Raw genomic sequence first — 19,156 nt, 5'->3', positions numbered from 1 at the left:
CACACACACACACACACACACACACACACACACACACACACACACACACACACACACACACACACACACACACACCATAAAAAAGTAGAAACACTTCCATCTTAACAAGTACATTTATCTCATTTCTAGTCAAAATTTATCTCATTACACTTAAAATAAGACAAAATCAGCTACAAAGCAACATTCCAGTAAGATATAGAAACTTCTTCACTCGGTGAATCTTGAAACGAGAGAAAAACTAGAGGATTTTCACTTGTTCCATTGGCAGATTTTTTCCACTTATTTCAATGTAAAATATCTTGTATTAACACACGAAATAACTGTTAGAATATAAAGTACCAAAGTTTATGAAGTGAACTAGAACAACCCCATGAAAGCTGTGGACACCGGCTCACAACAGTCCTTTGTGTCAGATTTAGGTCACTAGTTTATTCAGCTAAAAGGTCATCAGAACACACACACACACACACACCTTCCTGAGCTATGCCACTGTAGCTTCCTCCTAACACTGTTTACATCCTGCACTTGAAGCCCGTCCCACATGCAGCAGTGAGACTCTTATACAACATGATTTCAGTTCTTAGAGGGCTGTAAATTCCCAAACAGTAAGTATACTGTACTCAAATCTAAGCATACCAACAATAAGCCGTTTTGTAATCACTGCTTTGCAGCGCTCTGAGTCGTAACCCACCTTGCTCTTCTCAATAACATTGGCAAACTCTCCGATCCAGATGAAGCAGTGTTGTGGCGTGATGAGCAGGAAACAGTCGCCGCTATTCAGGGAGGATGCTCGCGGCTCCACCAGTCGGGTCTGGATGTGCCGGCGGCCTGGTTTCACACAGACAGACAGGTAGTCAGATCGTCACATTATTGTACTTGCAGTAACAGGACAAGCATCTGCGAGTCTCACCACTTCACCAAGTATGTTATCTACATTAACTTCTAATTTTCCTTTTGCAAATATTTGTTTTGCTGCCCTTATTTATTTGTTAGAGTTTTGTGATTTTAGGACGCTTTTGGCTTCTACCATCTACCAACCATCAGGTTGGGACAGCTAACCTCCAAACAAAACAGTAACCCCAGTGTTGAGGATTTACTCTGCATTACAGACAGCAGGCTTTAGAGGAGTGGATCAGCCTGGGGCAGTGTGAGGCACCCTGGTGAGAATGATTTGGAACCACAGCTGTCACCAACAGACATAAGGAGGAGATGCACAGACATGCTCTCATCTCCAGTTTTAGATATCCTCCAGTCCTCTGGAAAGGACACTCTTGAAGAAGCATCCTCCAGAGCGTTGTGCGAACTGGTTTTTGTTTTTCCGTTCCTTAAACGATTAATTGTAGCAGCTGCTACAGACTCACTGACTGCAATTTAAAAATACTGAGCACACACAGTTTATTAACTTGTTATTCGGTACTACAAATTATTGCCTGGAATTTTTTTCCACTTTACACTAGCTGCACTGTTTTTATTGTATTTTATTATTTTTCTTTGTGCTGCCTGCTGAATGTTATTTTGCCAGAGTTTAGCATCTTAGCAAGATGCTGCTAGATTTAAATGTGGGATTAATGGAAATAAACCTGCATGAGTGCTAAGCCTAAAATGTGAACCTGAATTAAAACATTGCAGAATCACAGCACATTAATCAAAGAATTTCTGAAAAACTGCAAAAACCTCGCTTTTAACAAAAGTATGCAAATATGGTGCAGTGGACTGAATAAAAAGAAAAGTAGAAGTATTCCTGTTGTGAGGGTAGGTGTTTCTGTACATTTAGTGCAGTGTTTCCAGTATCTTTAACTGACCTTTGACCTGCAACAGCATTAGTTTCTTGTAAGGCACAGCGCTGTTGTTGGACATCTGCTCTGAGATGTTGACGCTGCGCAGGTTGACACTGCTGAAGTTCTCCTTGCTGGCCAGACCGGCGAGAGCCACTTCAGAGAAACCAGAGTTCTTATTCACTGCAGGAAAAAGAGCAGAGCACAGAGAACTGACATTAGACTGCAAGAAATACACACAACAATTTTAATTTATTACTCTTCATTCTTATACAGCAAAGACACATCCACCCAGTACACACAGCCATGACCACAAAGCTCTACTGTGTCTCACTACAGCAGGTACTAAAGGTTTAATGCTATGAGAGGAGGTGAAGGAGGATGTTACACATCAAAGAGTGTGGGTTCTTGTCTTCAGTCAAAACAAGCTGCTGTGCACGTGTAGCTCATAAACAAAGCTGACTTTTCCGAGGACTGCTCAGCACAATAACAGGAAAGGGACACGCATGCAGGTCTGCTCACATCCCAAAGCGGTGTGCGTGGGTTCATTCAAAGCAAGTGGAGAAGCTTTTAGAGTGCATGATACAAGTGAGCCTTTCTATATGAGAGTGATGCTATATTGCCCTCTTTTTCCATAGAAACACTGACTCAATTGGTCAATACATCTCTCTGTCAATATAAGGGGCAAGATATTTGCATTTGCTGATAACATGAATGCACACATCACAGGGAAGAAGAGAGAAGAGATTTTTGGCCTCTTTGTGCATCTGTCAATTTCACCAGCCTCCCACAACACGGCACAGTTTGACATGCAGGGTAAAGTAGGAATGGCAGTGTCCAATGCGCCTGGCAACAACCGCAGGAATGATAAATTACAACAACCTGTTGGTGCTTGGACAAATAGAGCATCGTCAAGGAGACTGTATATTATTTTAAACAGCTGCTCCTCATCCATCCTCACTCACTCTTCTCAGCCTTCATCCTTTTGCTCTCCAGCAGGCCGATGTTGAGCCTCTGCTCCGTGTACTCGTGTCTGATGTCCTCCCTGGCAGCCAGCATCTTTAGAGGGTTCCTGGATGACTGGACGTTACGTGCTGGGCGCACCGCCCGCTTGTGCTGTACCATCTCTGAGGTCAGCCTGCAGAGAGGTCAGCGGTAAAGGGTCACAGTTAACAGGAACAAGTCTCACCCTCAGTGATGAGTCAAAACCACATCAGGCATCGAGAGCTTACTTTGGCACCTGGGGACCGAAGATGGCATCAAAGTCGTCATCCATCTCCAGCTTGTTGGTGACGGAAGGAAGTTCCTCCACTTGGCGGTAGAACTTGGAAAAAGTTTCGTCTTCGAGGGTCATCACTTCCTTTACCTTCTTTTCCGTCACTGTGATGGTTGCTTCTGGCAGTCCAGACACTGAGGACAGACAGAAAGAAGCGACTCTTTAAAAACCACAAAAATACAGAAAATGGAAATTATTCACTTTCTTTGTGACTTTTAACAAGCCCCACTAATAACAACCAACCATTCTGTGTGAGGGCTTTATCTAACACATAATTACACAAATTGACTTTCATTTATCTTAGGTGTCTAACATGATGCTATGGACACAGTCCGCAGTACATGGTTTAGCTGTGGCCTACTGTCTTCTATTACAGGTTGCATGCTGACCTGCACGGGATGAATATGGATGAGATTGTCACACAAGCCCACTCAGAAACGTCCGAGTGAAAAGATCAAAGTTTACCTGGTTCTTCAATATTTAAAAAGAACAGTTTTGCAGCAGCTCCATGTCAAATGTTGCTTTTGTAGAAAATAGTTTGATATCACTTGTATCGTCTAATGATATCAAGAAAAGATGGTTTCTGCAGCTATCAGCTTCCATACCTACATGTAAGCAGGCACCATTAATACTCGTGTCTGTGAAGGACTCACTTTTATTGTTGAGCTTGCCCAGGAATGACTCCAATTTATCCAGCTTCATGTCTGACTCCAGGTTCAGATCTGGCATGGCCTTGATTTCTGCACACGCACACAAAAACACACACACGCACACACACACACACACACACACGACAGAGCCAACAAAGTGTTTGATTTTAGGTGAAAAGGAAAGCGACATGAGGTTCTGCTCGTACATGTCACGACTAATGTTGCTCCTGTTGACTGAATAATGAGTATAATGTTAAAGTCACAATGCCGTAAATCTAAACATGGTCACAAGCACTTCCAAGGCCTCCGAATGTGAACTCTTCAGCACCTCAGACTCATGCACATTAGTCCAGGTGACTGCCTTCCCCTGGGCTACGTTCTATTAGGCTTTACAAGCCAATAGAAGTCTCACAGCAACACGAGTCACATTAGTGTTGGTGATATTGGTGGTTTGGATGAGCGGCGTGATAAATGGCAAAAAAGACAAAAAGAGTAAACCTTCAGTATCAGACATCTGTTCCATGTCTTTGGAAAGAAAAGCAAAAACAGAATAACACAAAAGTATACATTTAGCACCTACGCAACATGAGCTCAGAGGCTAACGAGGTAACAAAGTCGCGTCATTAATTTAAATCCGATTTAAGCAATGGCTGAACCCTTAAAGTCCTGAAAAACCCTCCTGAAACCATCTGTTAACATGAAAGCAGGGTGACATGCTCTAACAGGGAAACACAGAAATGAAGTGCAACTGACCATCCTGTGGTTTAGAGATGGCAATGCTGCCATTCTTGGGTTTGGACGGCACAGGATTCTGAAGAGCAGCAGGGGAGGCCAGACCTGCAGCAACAGAGACGTACATATACATGTGATGATGACTCAGGTACAATCTGAAGGGGAAGGGCTGTTTGTGATTTTAGTAAAAACACAAATTCATTTATTTTCATAGTTTCACAGGCAGATGCAGTACTATCAGTTTGTAGGTTCACACAGAAAGCAACAGGTGTGGGTGTCTTTGCATGTGTTGTATGTTACAGAGCTCTGGAATAATAAGCAGGAATAGTTAATGAAACTGTCCATCGTTTGCCACGTCAGGGTAAGTGCACAGCTAATGTGGAAAGCTCCAACCATTAAATCATTTCTGCTTCAGCGAAGGCCTTGGAGCAGCTACTCTGGCCTGATGGAGGGAAAACGAGAGTCATTCTCCCCAAGCTGCTAGCTGTGGAGCAAGCTTTTTTTAAGCATTCAGGACACAGAGCTGAGGCTGACGCTAACTCTTTATTGCTCTGCAGCAGTGCATAACGAGCACAGGTATGCCAGTGGAAAGTGAGCGTTTTTGCCCTCTGACCTTTCTTCACCATGCGTGCAGCCACAGTGAACTGGGTCGAGTCGTTGGCAGCTCCGTGGCCTTTGGACTTCCAGGATTCCTCTCGGGCCACGATCAGCTGCTTCCTCTCCTCAATGGACATGTGAGCCTCGATGCTCTGAGACTCCATCTCTGCCTCTGCTAACCTCTGAGAAAAGGAGGGAGGACAAGTCAGTGTCAAGTGTAAGAGAACACTTCTCAGGTGCCTTACTGCATCTTTTGTAATGTGCGATGCATTCCAGGGAGCATTTTGTGAATGGGTAACCCATCACATCCCTGCATTTATTTAAATGTCCTTCATAAAAGTGCTTGCTATACAAACTCAAAGCCCACAGGACAAATATGGCCCTTTACAAATTGTCATGTGGCCACAAAATCTTTTAAGACTATTTATAAATTTTACCCTGCTTAGCTGAAGCTGCACAATGATCATTAAGCACCACATTTGGAGTCACACGCCAAATTAAACAGCGTTTCCTGTACTTTCATGGAAGTAAACAGACTGTTGATAACAAGGTCAGAAAGTCTCCAGAGACGTGGGAGACCGAATGCTTCTCGGCATCGACCCACGGATCGATGCCGTGGGTCGGCATTTGCTGAGATATAAACTCAGTTTTCTATTCTGCACGCCAGCAGAGGTTTGGAGTCGTAGAGGCGCTGCAGAAAGCTGCTGAACTGTAACGCAAAATACGTGTTGGATCCAAATGGCAATGAAGGACGAAAACTGCAGAGAAGCTGCAGTTTATTCACAGCTTTCAGGCGTTTATGCACAGAAACTTGATGCCAGAAGATTCGGCTGTACAGTGCAGCTAACTTGCTCTGTTAAAGCTGTAATGTAAAGACAATGATTTCATAAACACCTCCAGTCTCCTAGTAGCTGTAATATTCAGGCTTTTGATTAACGCTGTGGTCAGCAGGGCTGTGAGGTGAGGAAGCGAGGTTGTTGGGCTAAATGGCACGTCCATTAAGATGCCTGGATGTGGGTTTTATCTGGACAAAAATCAACATTTTGGGGAAATGCCAGATGTGATTCTCATTTTTGAGTGTGGCCTTTGAGTTTGACACTGTTCAAACTGCACTCATCACTAAAATCTACCCATCAAAATGGACACAGTACTGCATCTTTTGCAGTCTGTGTGTTTAAATGTTTCCCACATTCATAAACAACAAAGTGCCCAAATACACAAAGAGTACACACAGAGAAAATGAGAAAATCTTTACCTCACACAGCGCTAAAGTCATTCACCTCTATTTGAACAATATTAAGAAATGACACATGACTGTGTGGGTGTTTAAAGTAACTCGTGACAGTAAAATGGAAGAAGTCTACTGAATATAGCAGACTGCAACTCATGGTGCCGATCGTGACTGGAGCTTTGATTGCTGTGTTTGTGTGGAGGCTGCCAGCGGTGAGTGGGAGGGGGAGGAATTGCCCAGAAAGCTGTGTATAGCTTCGAAAGGGTCACCTTTCGTCTCCAGGGGTGTTTTTCATCCACCTGCACGGGTCTGCGAGATCTGATGGCCTTCACAACCAGAGGGATGGATGAGGAAGGTAAGAAAAGATGAGGATTATGGATGAAAAGACGGAAGAAAAGATCCAAGCTCTGCACAAGCACGAGAAGCTGCAGGGGCTGCCATGCTGGCCCTGTGCTGATAACGATGTGTGACTTATATCAATACCAGTGTGCTAGTGCCTGAATGGTTTTGCCTCCCATACACCCAGTGGATTTTAAATCAAAAAGTGCAGACTTCAGCTCTAATTCACCAATTACCAGTTCATTAATTAACCATTAAGGACATTTTTATACAGTCTCAGTTTTTCAGAAACTCAAAAGTAAATGGTGGTGTACAGAGGCAAAAATTAAAGAAATTCCACCACTGTCCAAATATTTCTGAACCTCAGAATGAACACATTAATAATGCATATTAACCACAGTGATGTGGCTAAGGAGCAAAGTTGTAGAGTAGGGTTTGTAATGTGTGAGTTTAGTGAAGCAGGTGTGTGAGCAAGTACAACAAGCAATGCAAGGCAGCAAGACCTGTTGACGCGTCCTACCTGGCTGGCTGATTCGGTTGCATTGTAAGGAGGCTCAGGAGGAGTAGAGAAAGTAGCAGCAAACACTGGCTCCTATGGAAGCCACAGAAATAGGAAATGTACACATACACATGAAGGGGATGATCAGGAGTATAGCAGCTGCAGGGGTGTCGCTGGGATTTTAGAAACACTGGCATCATGCGAAACAAGGCTTCAATGTATCAGTTTTCTAGTTACATGTAGTGTGAGACTCTTTGCAAAAACAACTGTACAATGAACTCTGCAGCTCTGGAGATTTTTCAACGGGTTTCAGGAAATAACAAGTTGTGTCACAGACGAGGCATTGGGATGATCTCAGTTTGGGGTTAGAGGCTCCAAACTTACAACAGAAAGTCTTCATTCCAGATGACCAACAAGGGAGGGGCTGATGAGGAGCTTGACTTGCATTAGTAAGTAAAGGTCAGGGTATTCTAGCCTGTGTCATATTGAGGGGAGTGTAACAATAAAAAAGAGATAATCTAATTTAAAGTGCAGTTCAGTTACTTTGCAGAAACCTTGTTTTGCTGTAACATTACAACAAAATGCAACAGCAGTTATTTAGACTCAAACCTGTCAGGTATGTTATCCACCACTACCATTCATTCAGTCTGGTTCAAGTGTTGTGGGTGAGCATTGTGTATAAGACAATCTGATCTCATTTGGTTGAATGGTTCTCATTAATTACCAAAACGCTGTTGCCTCAGTAGTGTTTCCCCAAGACGTACAGCTGCCTGCTCTACTCTGTATGTGCACAAACATGCTCGCTTAGCTGGTTAACTTCACAGTGAGGGTTTAAAAAACATTCACAATATGGTTCTCATGGACATTTTATTTACTTTTTCCACTGATGTACCATAAGCTGAATTTAAAGAATTATGTCATGTTTGTGTTTTTACCATTTAAAAATTTCCCCGTTAGTGGTTATTGATGGTTTTCCTCACTTTTAATCATTTATATTCTTTCTTGTTACTTGTATCCACCAATGAAACAAACACATTGTGCAAACAATACACATTAATAATAAATTAATAAAAAATCCCTGCAGCCACATTAATATGTAAAGCCACAGCCCTGAACCACTGGAACAGAGATGAAACTGGAAGCAGATTGAAGCACACCAAACTGACTCTTGAGATTTTAGACCAACTTTCAGACAAATCTTACACCACAAGAAACATTTGTCATAAATGTGAGTCGATTAGAGAAGCAGAGGTTGCGTGCCAAAGTCAATATGATAAATGGGAAATTTTAAACTCAATTAAATTAGATTCATAGTGTAAGACAGAACAGGAAATTCTAACACAATTATAAATCTGAAACCTGATGAGCAGTGGTGGGATGAGGAACACAGCATAATTACAACAATCAGAATGATTATTAATACAATTTGTCTTTAAGACACACCCACACTCAGTTCCACCACCAGTACCACCACAAACAGACACACAAACGTAGCTCTGTGTGTCCCACCAAGGCTAAGAGTTTTCAACAGGAAACAAAGTTAAAGATGGAAAAATGAAAACTAAATGCATTTGACACATACGTGCACACACGTTTGGTTTCTGCACGGGCCTTACCCAAAGCTGGTCGGACACAGCAAACTCGTCAATCATCATCATCATCGCTTCATCATCCTACAGACGAGCAGCCAAAGAAAAAGGGACAGTTCCCAGCATTCATTTCACACACAGGCCAAAGCACATTACTCCCGCTCCCTGTGAGTCTTTACAGATTCTATACTCCAGGTATGACATTTATCACGTGGGCGAATGGTTAATTTCTAGGTAAATATCAAGTTTGTTTCTTTTTACTTTACACATACTACAAAGTCCATCAAAAAGCAAAGTTGTCCAAACAGCCTTTATTCTGCTCTACTTGCCGTTTTTCTCTGACTCGGTTCTGTATCTGCTTTATCTGTAGTTTTGCACTTCTTCGATTCAAAACAGGAAACCTGATGAATCATGTCTACTCGCTCGGGTGAATTGGAGGATGGAAACAAGATGAAAAACATCAACTGCCCTTCCCCTTAACCTGGACCCAGCCATCACTTGAAATTGATTAGGTCTTGAAAGATTTCCCTGATTTCATTAAGACATCATATCTTTAAAAAAACCCAAAACAAAACCCCCCCCAGAAAAAGCTCCTCAATCAGTGTGTCTGATTGCACACGATGAATCAAAGCTACGTAGGTAAAGTACTTCCTGACCTTAAATAAACTACTAACCCAAAATGAAAATATGTATGTGTAAAGCTGTTGAGCTGAGCAAACCTTGATAAGCTGCTGGAAACAAAAGCTGCTGGAAACAAAAACAGCTGTGCCACAGCAGCTGAATATGTCTAAACAGAGAGGTGCGTGTCCTGTGCCTGACCTAACCCTTCCTTCAAAAACAGAAACGCAGTCAACATGCAGAGGAAAGAAATCAGGTTTATTTTTTTTTATTTTAAAAAAGAAAAAGTAAAGGACATGCAAACAGAGACAAACAGAAGAGTGAAAGTTTACATGTAACATGCAGTTAACTAGAAACAAAGGCCTAGCATGACTAAACACAGAGGCTACATTTTACAGTTCAGTTAGTACAACACTCACATGTAGCTGACAGTTTGAATACTTTTCAACTCTCAGAGAAAAGTTAAACTCTACAAAGTGCTCTCAGCTTTTCTCTGGAGGGGAAATTCATCTCAGTATGTGAGTCATTCAGGCAACAAATAGGATTAAAATCCAACTTAATTAAGCTTCTTTAATATTCATAACAAGTATAAAACATACATGAGGCAAAACTTCAAAATTTGGAAGTCAAAGGCTGCAAATACTCATGTTCAATCATGTGTTCCAAGTTTTTATGAGTGACTGGCTACTGTTTCCAAGATGCTCAAGTTTTTTTACATTCTACATTTATATACACACAATCATGTCTGATTAATTTTCACGTTTGTTCTATTAATATTTTATCATCATAATGCAAAATAAAACTCTTAAACAGCAGGATTATTCTATGTCAACTCCCCCCAAAACTTATTTAGAGACTTGAGATATCCATTTCAAGTACCAGGTATACTATCACAAGTACAGTTATGTATAGTTTATTACATGGCTACATGTAGTAATACATTCATTCGAGCGGGCTAAATGAATCAGAATTAAGTGAACAGCTTAGGAAGAGTGGCCCTATGAATATTATAGCCTGCGTGCTTTCACTTTTGCTACTCCAGAAATGATTCATCACAACGCAAAACTGCATTTGTGATTGTCAGCCTTGGGATTATATTACTATTATATAAATAGGGTTTTACTATCTATTAGAAATCTGATAAGCTAAAATGTTGGCATAACATAAAAGTTACCCAAGTATTTGAACTGCGTGCGTTTAATTTCACTGCATTTATGCATTTTCGGCCTAAAATCAAATTGGATTTTAAAGGTTTGACGTATGAAAAAAATTAGTATCCTAAAAAGAAAGGAAAGGAAAGAAAAAAATGTTCATGATTGAATAGTGGCAGCCGCAGGCTTCCATATTTAGGAAATAAAAACAGCATGCCCCATGAAGTATTGTGTGACTGATCCAGACACCACAGTATGTATTCTACTGCCAGGATGGAAGACATGCAGATTATCTCTTGATACAGTCCAAGAACAAAAACATGCAACAGCTGCTTGAGACAGAACAGAGAAAAGAGAAAAAGATCAAAAGACGCAGACAAAAACACGACCTCTCTGTTTAGAGATATTGAAAATTGTTACCATGTTCCTTGTAGCTCTGTTCTACAGAAGTGATTGTTTAAAGGGTATCAGTCTTTGATCAGATTTTTCTTTCTGTACACGTCAGCAATAGAAGATCGAGAACACCTACTGAGCGGCATGATCTCAGAGGCTGACACATTAAATACTTGCTTTCATAATGCGACACAGTCGATCAAATCAAATTAACCAACTCACTGCATCACTTCTGCATTCAGGTCTTGTGGACACAAAGTAGCAGAGTCAGTCATGAATGCATGCTGCTATGACTACGTGCAAAAACATGAGCGATACAAACGACAACCTCAGGCTTCTCTGTTGAAGTGCTAATTCAGCAGTGAGTGCTCACGTCAGGTGGTTACCTTCTTCTTGAAGCTCTGCTCCACCTCCCAGAGTTGAGCATTCTGCTCTGCTGCAGCAATCTTCACCACATCCTGCTTCTTATTGATCCTGTTCCTCCAGTCCTCCTCGCCACTCTTCTTTAACAAGGCGACTCTGAGTGGGGAAGGGGAGAGGATCATGAGCTGTAGCATACAAATAAATGGTATATGGACTGATTCTTATATAGCGCTTTTCTACTCTCCTGGAGTACTCAAAGCGCTCATAATAATAAATAATGTTTTTTAGTTGAGTTTTTTGTAGTTAGAGGACACTTTTCAAAACAAAAAACCCGCAACAAATCCTTATTTTGGCTAGGCTTTCAAATTTAATCCAGAGCATTTATGGAAAACTTGAGCAATTTGTTTAAGAGGTGAGTTTTATGAAGATGATTTTGAGACACTTTGTCAAATGTGACATGACAAACTGTATGTTAAGGATGGCACAAAAGCAACTACACGCTGTGGTTTTAATGAAGAGCCACTGAGTTTGCAGCTGCAGGCAGACTCTTTATTTCCACATGTGCCGAAGAAACACAAAACCTTACTTCCCCAGAGCTTTTAGCCCAACCTGTCACAATAGTAAAGCCAACAAAAAGCAGCCATGCTCCTGTACATTTATGAATGAGAAGACAGCAGACATTAAACAGAGGCAGCGAGCATGTCGTTTAGGAGCTGCAGAAGTAAACAGTCTACAGACAGAGCAATGACAGCTCTGATCCAATTACACATAAACATTGATTAGAGAAGCCAGTCAGTGTAACAGGAGCTGGGAAAGCAACTCAAACCTCAACCCTGAATTTTTCCATCTTTTTAATAAGGAAAACTGGGATTAGGTTTAAAGTACTCGACAAGTCTAAAAACCTAAACGTGAGCAAGAACAGAGCTTCAATTATTGAGCTCTCATCTGTGAGCTGGGGCAGACAGGACCAATATATGCAAGAGGTCAGGGTCCTGGCTGTGCCCCACTTGCCCCCCATCACAAGCACCCCTCTGTGACCCAGCGAGGAAATGTCCTGTTCTGCCCCCAGGGCTACACAGCAAATGCAAAAACAGGATGAAAGCAGCACTCAGTCCAACTTGCAAGCTGTATCTGGGATACAGACCCTTGCTCCAGAGAAATGCTTTGAACGTGGGAACGACACAAATTAGTCAAGACATGGTCAAAGAGTCAGATTTACGAGAAGCACAATAACTAGTACAAACTCCACAGGCTTTAACACCAGTTTACATGCAACTTTATTATATCATCGGTCAGTTTAGAGCATGATTAGTGTCCTATGTCTGCCAGTCAACTAGCACGAACAGCTCAATTATCCCCGTATGACATAACAGGACTTATGTAAGGATTTGCTCAGGAATCCAATACTCAGCTTTAGTTTTGTTATATAACAACAATGAAATGTAATGAAAAAAAATCTATGATTTCTTTATCATAGCCAGCATTTTGCTTCTGTTAATACTCCAGACTTCATCCCAGGAAGCTCAACAGTAAAGAAAAAGCCCCTCTAATACCCTAAAAACTCCTCCCTCTTTGCCCTCATGATGTAATTTTCAGTCATCACATTTTATCCATTCTTAATTTAAAAGTAAAAGAGCTGATCACAAATGTGCTATGACTGATGACCATTCATGAATAATGAAACCATTGGTCCTAATCATTTAGCATTTTTATGCACCGACGCCTGTTTTCAGTGACCACGGCATTTTGTCTTGAAATACATGTCTTTTCTTTAAAAAACAAAGACATTTAAACTTATTTTTATTGTTAATGAATTAAAAAAAAAACCCAAAACATGTAGCTAGCAGAGCAAACCGTGATTTCTTTTGCGTTGCTCTTGTAGGATTAATTTACCGAGAAACAGGTAAATGGTATTCTGCAATACGTGAATATGGTCAGACATGCAGTAAATATATATTAAATCCTATCTTAGCACACTTCCATGCTCACCTCTCTCTGATGGACATGTGTCGGGCCATCATCCTGTCGCTCAGTTCGTCTCCCTGCTCAGGTTGAACCGGGTCAGCTGGGTGTGCGTTGCTGTCTGTGTGCGGGTCTGCTGCTTCGGGGAAGCCAGATGTTGCTCTGGATGTTACCACAGTTGATTCCAGCAGGTCTGTGTGTGTGAGCACACGGAAATAGTGAGAGGAGAGGGGGAGAGAAAATAAATAAATAAATAAAAATCAGTAACTCAGCAGCAACTCCATAAACATTAACTGTGACCGCTTGTATGATCTTTTGAGGAAAATACATTAACTAAGAATCGCTGTGTAGGGTGTAAACCCTTTAACATAACAGTCAGAGGTGTCACAGTGCAGACTCAGCATCTCAAAGCAGCATCGCAGCAATCATCTTTCATGCTCACCGAAATAATCCCGTCCACCTCGTGAGAAGCAGCAAAGACACTTTTCACAGCTTTAAACATCTCTGCCACAGCTGTAATCAAACAACCCACACTGGAGACTCAGGTCAACGCACTATTCCTTCCCCCTGCCCCGAAACAAGTTCCACAGTTCCGGTTTGACTGATTTCTATTTTCTGACAAGCCACATGCTGACACAGAGACAGTGAACGGCCCGGTGTTACTGCAGTGCTCAGATACAAAGGAAGCCTGAAAACCACAGTCTGAACTCAACATTTTCACTCAGACACACAGGAAGTGGGGTTGGATTAGAACTTGTTGACGGAAACCGATACCAACTGTTAGCAGAGTTTGCTCTTTAAATTTTTAAAACCTATTTTAGTCTTCTGATTAGCTTCGCTTTTTTCATTTATTTCTGTTAAACTCCAGTGTTCTACCCAGAAACACTAACTCTGCATGCTAACTGAAATAAGCTTCCCATTTAACACCAAATTAAGTTGCAGGTGCACCTTACTAACCAAGATAACAACCTACTGCTAGCTTTAACCTACAAGTCCACAGCACTACCCTCTGATCCAAATATTTCCAGTTACTAAAAAAAGGAAATATGCATCTATCCATTCATCCATCCTCTTCTCCTCTTCAGGGTCTTTAACACATATCGCTGTTGAATGTTAATATAGACAAGTTACGGTTATCATTCTCCCCAAATCTTAATGTAAACTTGGCAAGTTTATAAACTTCAGTAAAGACAGAACAAACAGCAGAGTAGTTCAGGCAATGAAAAGCAGACTGATGCTTTTGAGCTCCTCCTCCTGCTGTTTTCTTACCTCCGCTGGTGGCCCTGCTCCTCTGGCTTTGCTCCTGGCTGTCCTGGAGCCTGTGGCTCTCTGAGCTCCACAGCACTTCCTCTTCTATCGCACTGTCCGGCCGCTGCTGCAGCTGCTCCTCCTCTGCTTCTTCCTCCTCTTCTCTCCTTTCTCTTCCACTCTGGGGCTGGGGCAGTGCTGTCTGCCTGGCTGCTCTCTCAGGAGACGGCAACTTCCTCTTCCCCCCTCCCAGATCAATCTGGTCTTCCCCTTGGGGCAAAATGTGATGCCTATGGTGATCTGAGGATCCCTGGGACCCCCCGACTGGACCGTCTGGTTGGCGAGGGGGTAGAGACCTGTCAGAGCTGGGATAGGTGGGCTCCACGCAGGCTGCAGTGGATATGTGGATGTCTCCGGCGTGGTCACTGGACACCGTCCCGCCTGCTCTGAGTGCAGAGGAAGATGAGGAAGATAGGTGGTGTCCAAACCGAGAGCCTGTGCCGTTTTGAAGCTGTGTAATGCAGACAGACAAAGAAGTGGGTCAGTTTGCTACAGAGGCTGAGAAACGGCTCGGGCAAAGTGCACACACAAACAATCGAGAGAATAACGCTGACTAATCACAGCCTGCCTGACTCAGTGCACTTCCTGGGCATCACACAGCAGCCTCTCTTAATGGTCAGCCCACATCACAAAGCCATGCCAGCAGCCGCCGACGCACAACGCATGACAAACACTTTCAGTTTATGACAACTAGGTTCATAATCCATAGCGGAGAACTAACCTGGCACTTCTGCTGAGGAACAATGACAAGCAACAGAAAGCAGCCATGTCAAGGAAACTTGCAACATGTATCCATCCATTAACTCGCTTTTGCTTCAAATTTCTCTCTCATACTTCCCCCACAATCAAACTTTCAACCCCTGTGGCTGTAGATGGGAGTTGAACTGCTTTTGGTTTCCCTCTTCTTTGTCACAGAGACATCTTTTAAAGCCCACAGACTCGCTGATATGTGTGCTTCATCCATCCACGCCTCTTTATTGAACTGGGGTTGATGACTCAGAGCTTTATCACAAGCTGGGCCATGCAACGTACATTCAGAATGAAATCACACCAATGTGGAGACGAGCCAAAAAAGAAAACACAGAGCGTGTTGTTCACAGAAATGGACGGTCATTTCTGAGAAGAGTGCTCCCGCTGTGTCAGCCTCCACTGATGCAGGCAAGTGGTGGTCGGTGACTGTTCAGAGGAAGCTTACTTGTAGGTCTTCTACCAGACTGTCACACAGCTCCTGCTCATCACTGTGGTCTACGTCTGAGAGCTCCTGGAGCAGAAACACCAGCATGCTGCAGTTCTTGTTTCATGGATTTTCTACTTTAGTAGCAGGAGTTTAATTATAACCCCTGCAAACCCACTGACTAACAGATAACATGTCATCATTGCAACTTCTCAATTTTTCCACCTTTAAATGTTTTTTTCCCTTTTCCATATATCATCACTTCGGTGCTCTCACATTTCTTCAATTTTCAGTGAACACTAGAATAATTCTGTCATGTGATTCAATCCATGCCCAGTTGAAACTCTGTTAACATTCATTACCCTTAAACAGCAATCTGCTCCCAGAGCTGGACAGCAGCTGTTTAGTTACATCATCATTTATATTCATTGACAGAATTTTCACTTTTCCTCTTGTGTTCTCTAAAAATATTAATTCACGTACTCTGTGCATAAGACACTGGATTGACCGAGTAAGTCATGACACATTATTACTACATTTATACTCCACCTTTGTATTGTGTGGCACTAACAGAGTGAATGTGTACAGTAAGAAAGCAAAGTTAAGAGGTCTTCTCCCAGTGAACCGAAGCACTGGAGAAACAAAGTGACCTTGCTGCTTTCCCACCTGTTCCATATCTCCCAGTGTGATGGGCTGTGTCTGGTAGCGAGCGTTGGCCCTCCGCTGCCGCGTGTCCCCTCTTGTGTGGGTGACCCTGGTTGGGGGCTGAGCCAGCCGGTTGAACAGCGCCATCTTTTCAGCCAGGCTGAGGGTGCAGAGGTCAGGCTCCTCCTGAGTCTCGCTCTGCTTTGTATCTTTTTCTTTTAGTGAAGACGTCTGCGTCGGGCCCCGGATCTCCTTGGTATCCTGCGCCTGCCGGGCCTCCCTCACTTGCTCATGGGCAACAGCACTTTGCTGTGAGGATGCCTGCAGGCTGAGGAGGGGAGAAGACATCCAAGAGACAAAGAGGGAGAAGAAAACGGAGACTTCTGTAAGCTTGTGGGGAGCTCATGCAAGCCAGCGAGTGGCATGTCAGAGAGAGTGCATTTTCTGACAGCCAATAAAAGTCGCCAACACAGAGCTAAAAAGGTTTGCTACACATGCAGGGTGAGTCATGCTCGCCAAGCAGTGAGTTAAAAACCCAGACGTCCTATCTTAGCAATTAATTCATGTAGTTTCCTCCGATCACACATGAGGGCACCAAACCTTAAAACTGTGCATTAGAACTTTACCAGCAACTCAATCCTATAGTTTAAAACACAGTGAACGAAGAAAAACTGCATAGCAGCCAAGACTCAAACGTGTTAGTCAAACACCGCACTTCGATGTGAGCATACATATCCGTGCACACACGTCTGCTGTGTACCTGTATGGTGGGACAGTGCTGTAAACTAGGGTGGGGCTAGGGACGCGTGCTACGGCAGCGTGAGCGGACACCATTTGTGGCACGTGAGATGGGGCGCTATAGTGGTCAAGGACAGGGACACAGTCATACACACACACAGAGGACAGAGAAGACAGGAAGGTGCAAACATGAAGACTAGGATGGTGGTTAAAGTTTCATGTAGATGTGAGGACAGTGAAAAAGTCAGAGGCACAGCTTTCTTTAAGAAACAATTTCACGCAGAAAGAAAAGTTTAAATCTACAAAAAACTGGTAACACCCTAGAACTTCATCTTCACAGCAAGGTCTCTCCACAGATGGATGCCTACACACATGTGCACAGTTGAGTTTGTTCCGCTTTGATAATCTAGGAGAACTTCCCTTTAGAGCACTTTTCAAATAGAACAGATGTGCATGTATTTGCTTTAATGCACTTAAAGATTTTACACCTCTGATTTATTGACCTGATATGTGCTGTCAGGAACACACAGATCTGTAGATGGAGTCTTAGTGGTCATTCCCCGGCCACAGCTTGTGACAAAAAGGGGAGGAGGGTTGAGGTTTTGCTATTATAGCCCCGGAACTATGCAATTCTCATCATACTGAGCGATTAACATTTTTGCTCCTTTTAGATAGTCTCCAGAAACATTTCTTTGTGAAAGGTTTTAAAATGAGTACTATTATAGTAATAAAAATTTAAGTAATGAGAATAAAAACCCACATGTGAAACATTTTCAGAGTAAAAAAAATCAGAAGGTTCTTAGTAAAAGGACCAGACGTACTTTTTTCTTGTGTCACATTTGTACTCACCATGGGCTCATTTTCAAGCTTACATTTATTTAGTCATTCTTTCTGATAGAACTATATAATTATACACTTTCTCTTTGCCTATCAAGAAAGTAAGTTATTGTTAGAGGTGTCTTTCACATTACATAGTATCAAACAAGGTGACAGAGCCTTACGTGGCTGCGATGACTACTTCCTCAGTTGTGACCGGCTGAGTTCTGGATCGATCTTGTGTCCGTCTTAGTCTCCTGTCCACAGCAGCATTCCTGGACCGCAGTTTAGGAGCTCCGCCATCGACGCTCTTCTCCAGTTCCTGGATGGAGATAATTAGGGTAAACATTGGTCATCTTTAGAAATGAACACAGCTGATTACACAAACTGTACAGACCTCCTCTGGTCCTTAGCAGATCTTGCAACTAAATAAATAAATAAACAATTTAATTGCTTTTTTTTTTTTTTTAAAAAAGCAAAATGAACAAGGAAAACTTCCTGCACCTTACTGCTTCCATATGAAATAAGAGCAACTGAACAGGCTTTGGATTGAAGCAACACTGAAGAGGACAGAGACAATTCTCCCACAAAAATGTGAGAGCCTGACACAATCATACAGAAAAGGTTTTCTTCAACTCCTTCCTGCTAAAAGTGATTCCAGAAGCCGCTGAATTATGGCACAAATCATTTCAGGAATAAGGCTGGCTCAGTTGTGACTCACATCTGCAATCAAAATTTCTAAATCCTCAAAGTAAGAGAAGGACAGGAAATTGAAATCAGAATACTTTATTAATCCCAGAGTCTGCAATCGTACCCATAACTGGAATGAAGTTTTTCCTCAGCTTGGAAGCTCGTACTCAGACAATATAAGATGCCCAACAGGCTGAAGTCAAAACTCACCCTGAAGAGAGAGCGCTTAGCTGCGACGCTCAGCTTGGCCCGTTCATCTAGCTTCTCTTCATCAGCTGCAACAAAGGAAAAAAAAGTTAGAGTTAGAAACCAACTCTAACTACATAAATTCTGCTTCACAGTTCTCTGTATCATCTATACTTTGTTTTACGTTTTGGTTTTTTTATCTTAATATTTTATTGTTTTATGCCACTACTTAAAATTTCTGCCAAAGACACTAAAGCACCAAATTATATTGCCAGAAAGAGCAAATAAGGTTTGTAATGTGATTATTTACATATATTTCTATTCATACACTAATGATTCTGACACGAGGGGCGATCGTGGCTCAAGAGTGGGGCGATCGTGGCTCAAGAGTGGGGCGATCGTGGCTCAAGAGTGGGGCGATCGT

At 42.4% G+C, this 19,156-nt stretch overlaps 1 protein-coding gene across 1 annotated transcript in view; it reads right to left on the bottom strand.

Moving 5' to 3' along the window:
* svila (supervillin a) overlaps nt 1–19,156 on the bottom strand; it is a 49,317-nt gene that overhangs the window by 10,557 nt on the left and 19,604 nt on the right. Inside the window, exons 11-28 of the mRNA XM_013912788.1 lie at nt 18,757–18,821; nt 18,042–18,178; nt 17,063–17,158; nt 16,324–16,630; nt 15,679–15,744; nt 14,445–14,934; nt 13,203–13,368; nt 11,237–11,369; nt 8,716–8,772; nt 7,121–7,192; nt 6,531–6,587; nt 5,047–5,212; nt 4,455–4,538; nt 3,705–3,791; nt 3,008–3,185; nt 2,741–2,913; nt 1,803–1,958; nt 641–828 (exon numbers count right to left, since the gene is read on the bottom strand). Of these exons, the coding sequence (XP_013768242.1) occupies nt 641–828; nt 1,803–1,958; nt 2,741–2,913; nt 3,008–3,185; nt 3,705–3,791; nt 4,455–4,538; nt 5,047–5,212; nt 6,531–6,587; nt 7,121–7,192; nt 8,716–8,772; nt 11,237–11,369; nt 13,203–13,368; nt 14,445–14,934; nt 15,679–15,744; nt 16,324–16,630; nt 17,063–17,158; nt 18,042–18,178; nt 18,757–18,821 (2,678 nt within the window). The remainder of the gene's footprint in view (nt 1–640; nt 829–1,802; nt 1,959–2,740; nt 2,914–3,007; nt 3,186–3,704; nt 3,792–4,454; nt 4,539–5,046; nt 5,213–6,530; nt 6,588–7,120; nt 7,193–8,715; nt 8,773–11,236; nt 11,370–13,202; nt 13,369–14,444; nt 14,935–15,678; nt 15,745–16,323; nt 16,631–17,062; nt 17,159–18,041; nt 18,179–18,756; nt 18,822–19,156) is intronic.

The sequence above is a fragment of the Pundamilia nyererei genome, unplaced genomic scaffold, assembly GCF_000239375.1.
Source record: "Pundamilia nyererei isolate P.nyererei 1_Seehausen unplaced genomic scaffold, PunNye1.0 scaffold00101, whole genome shotgun sequence".
NCBI lineage: Eukaryota > Metazoa > Chordata > Actinopteri > Cichliformes > Cichlidae > Pundamilia > Pundamilia nyererei.
This window is presented reverse-complemented; position numbering and strand designations above follow the sequence as displayed.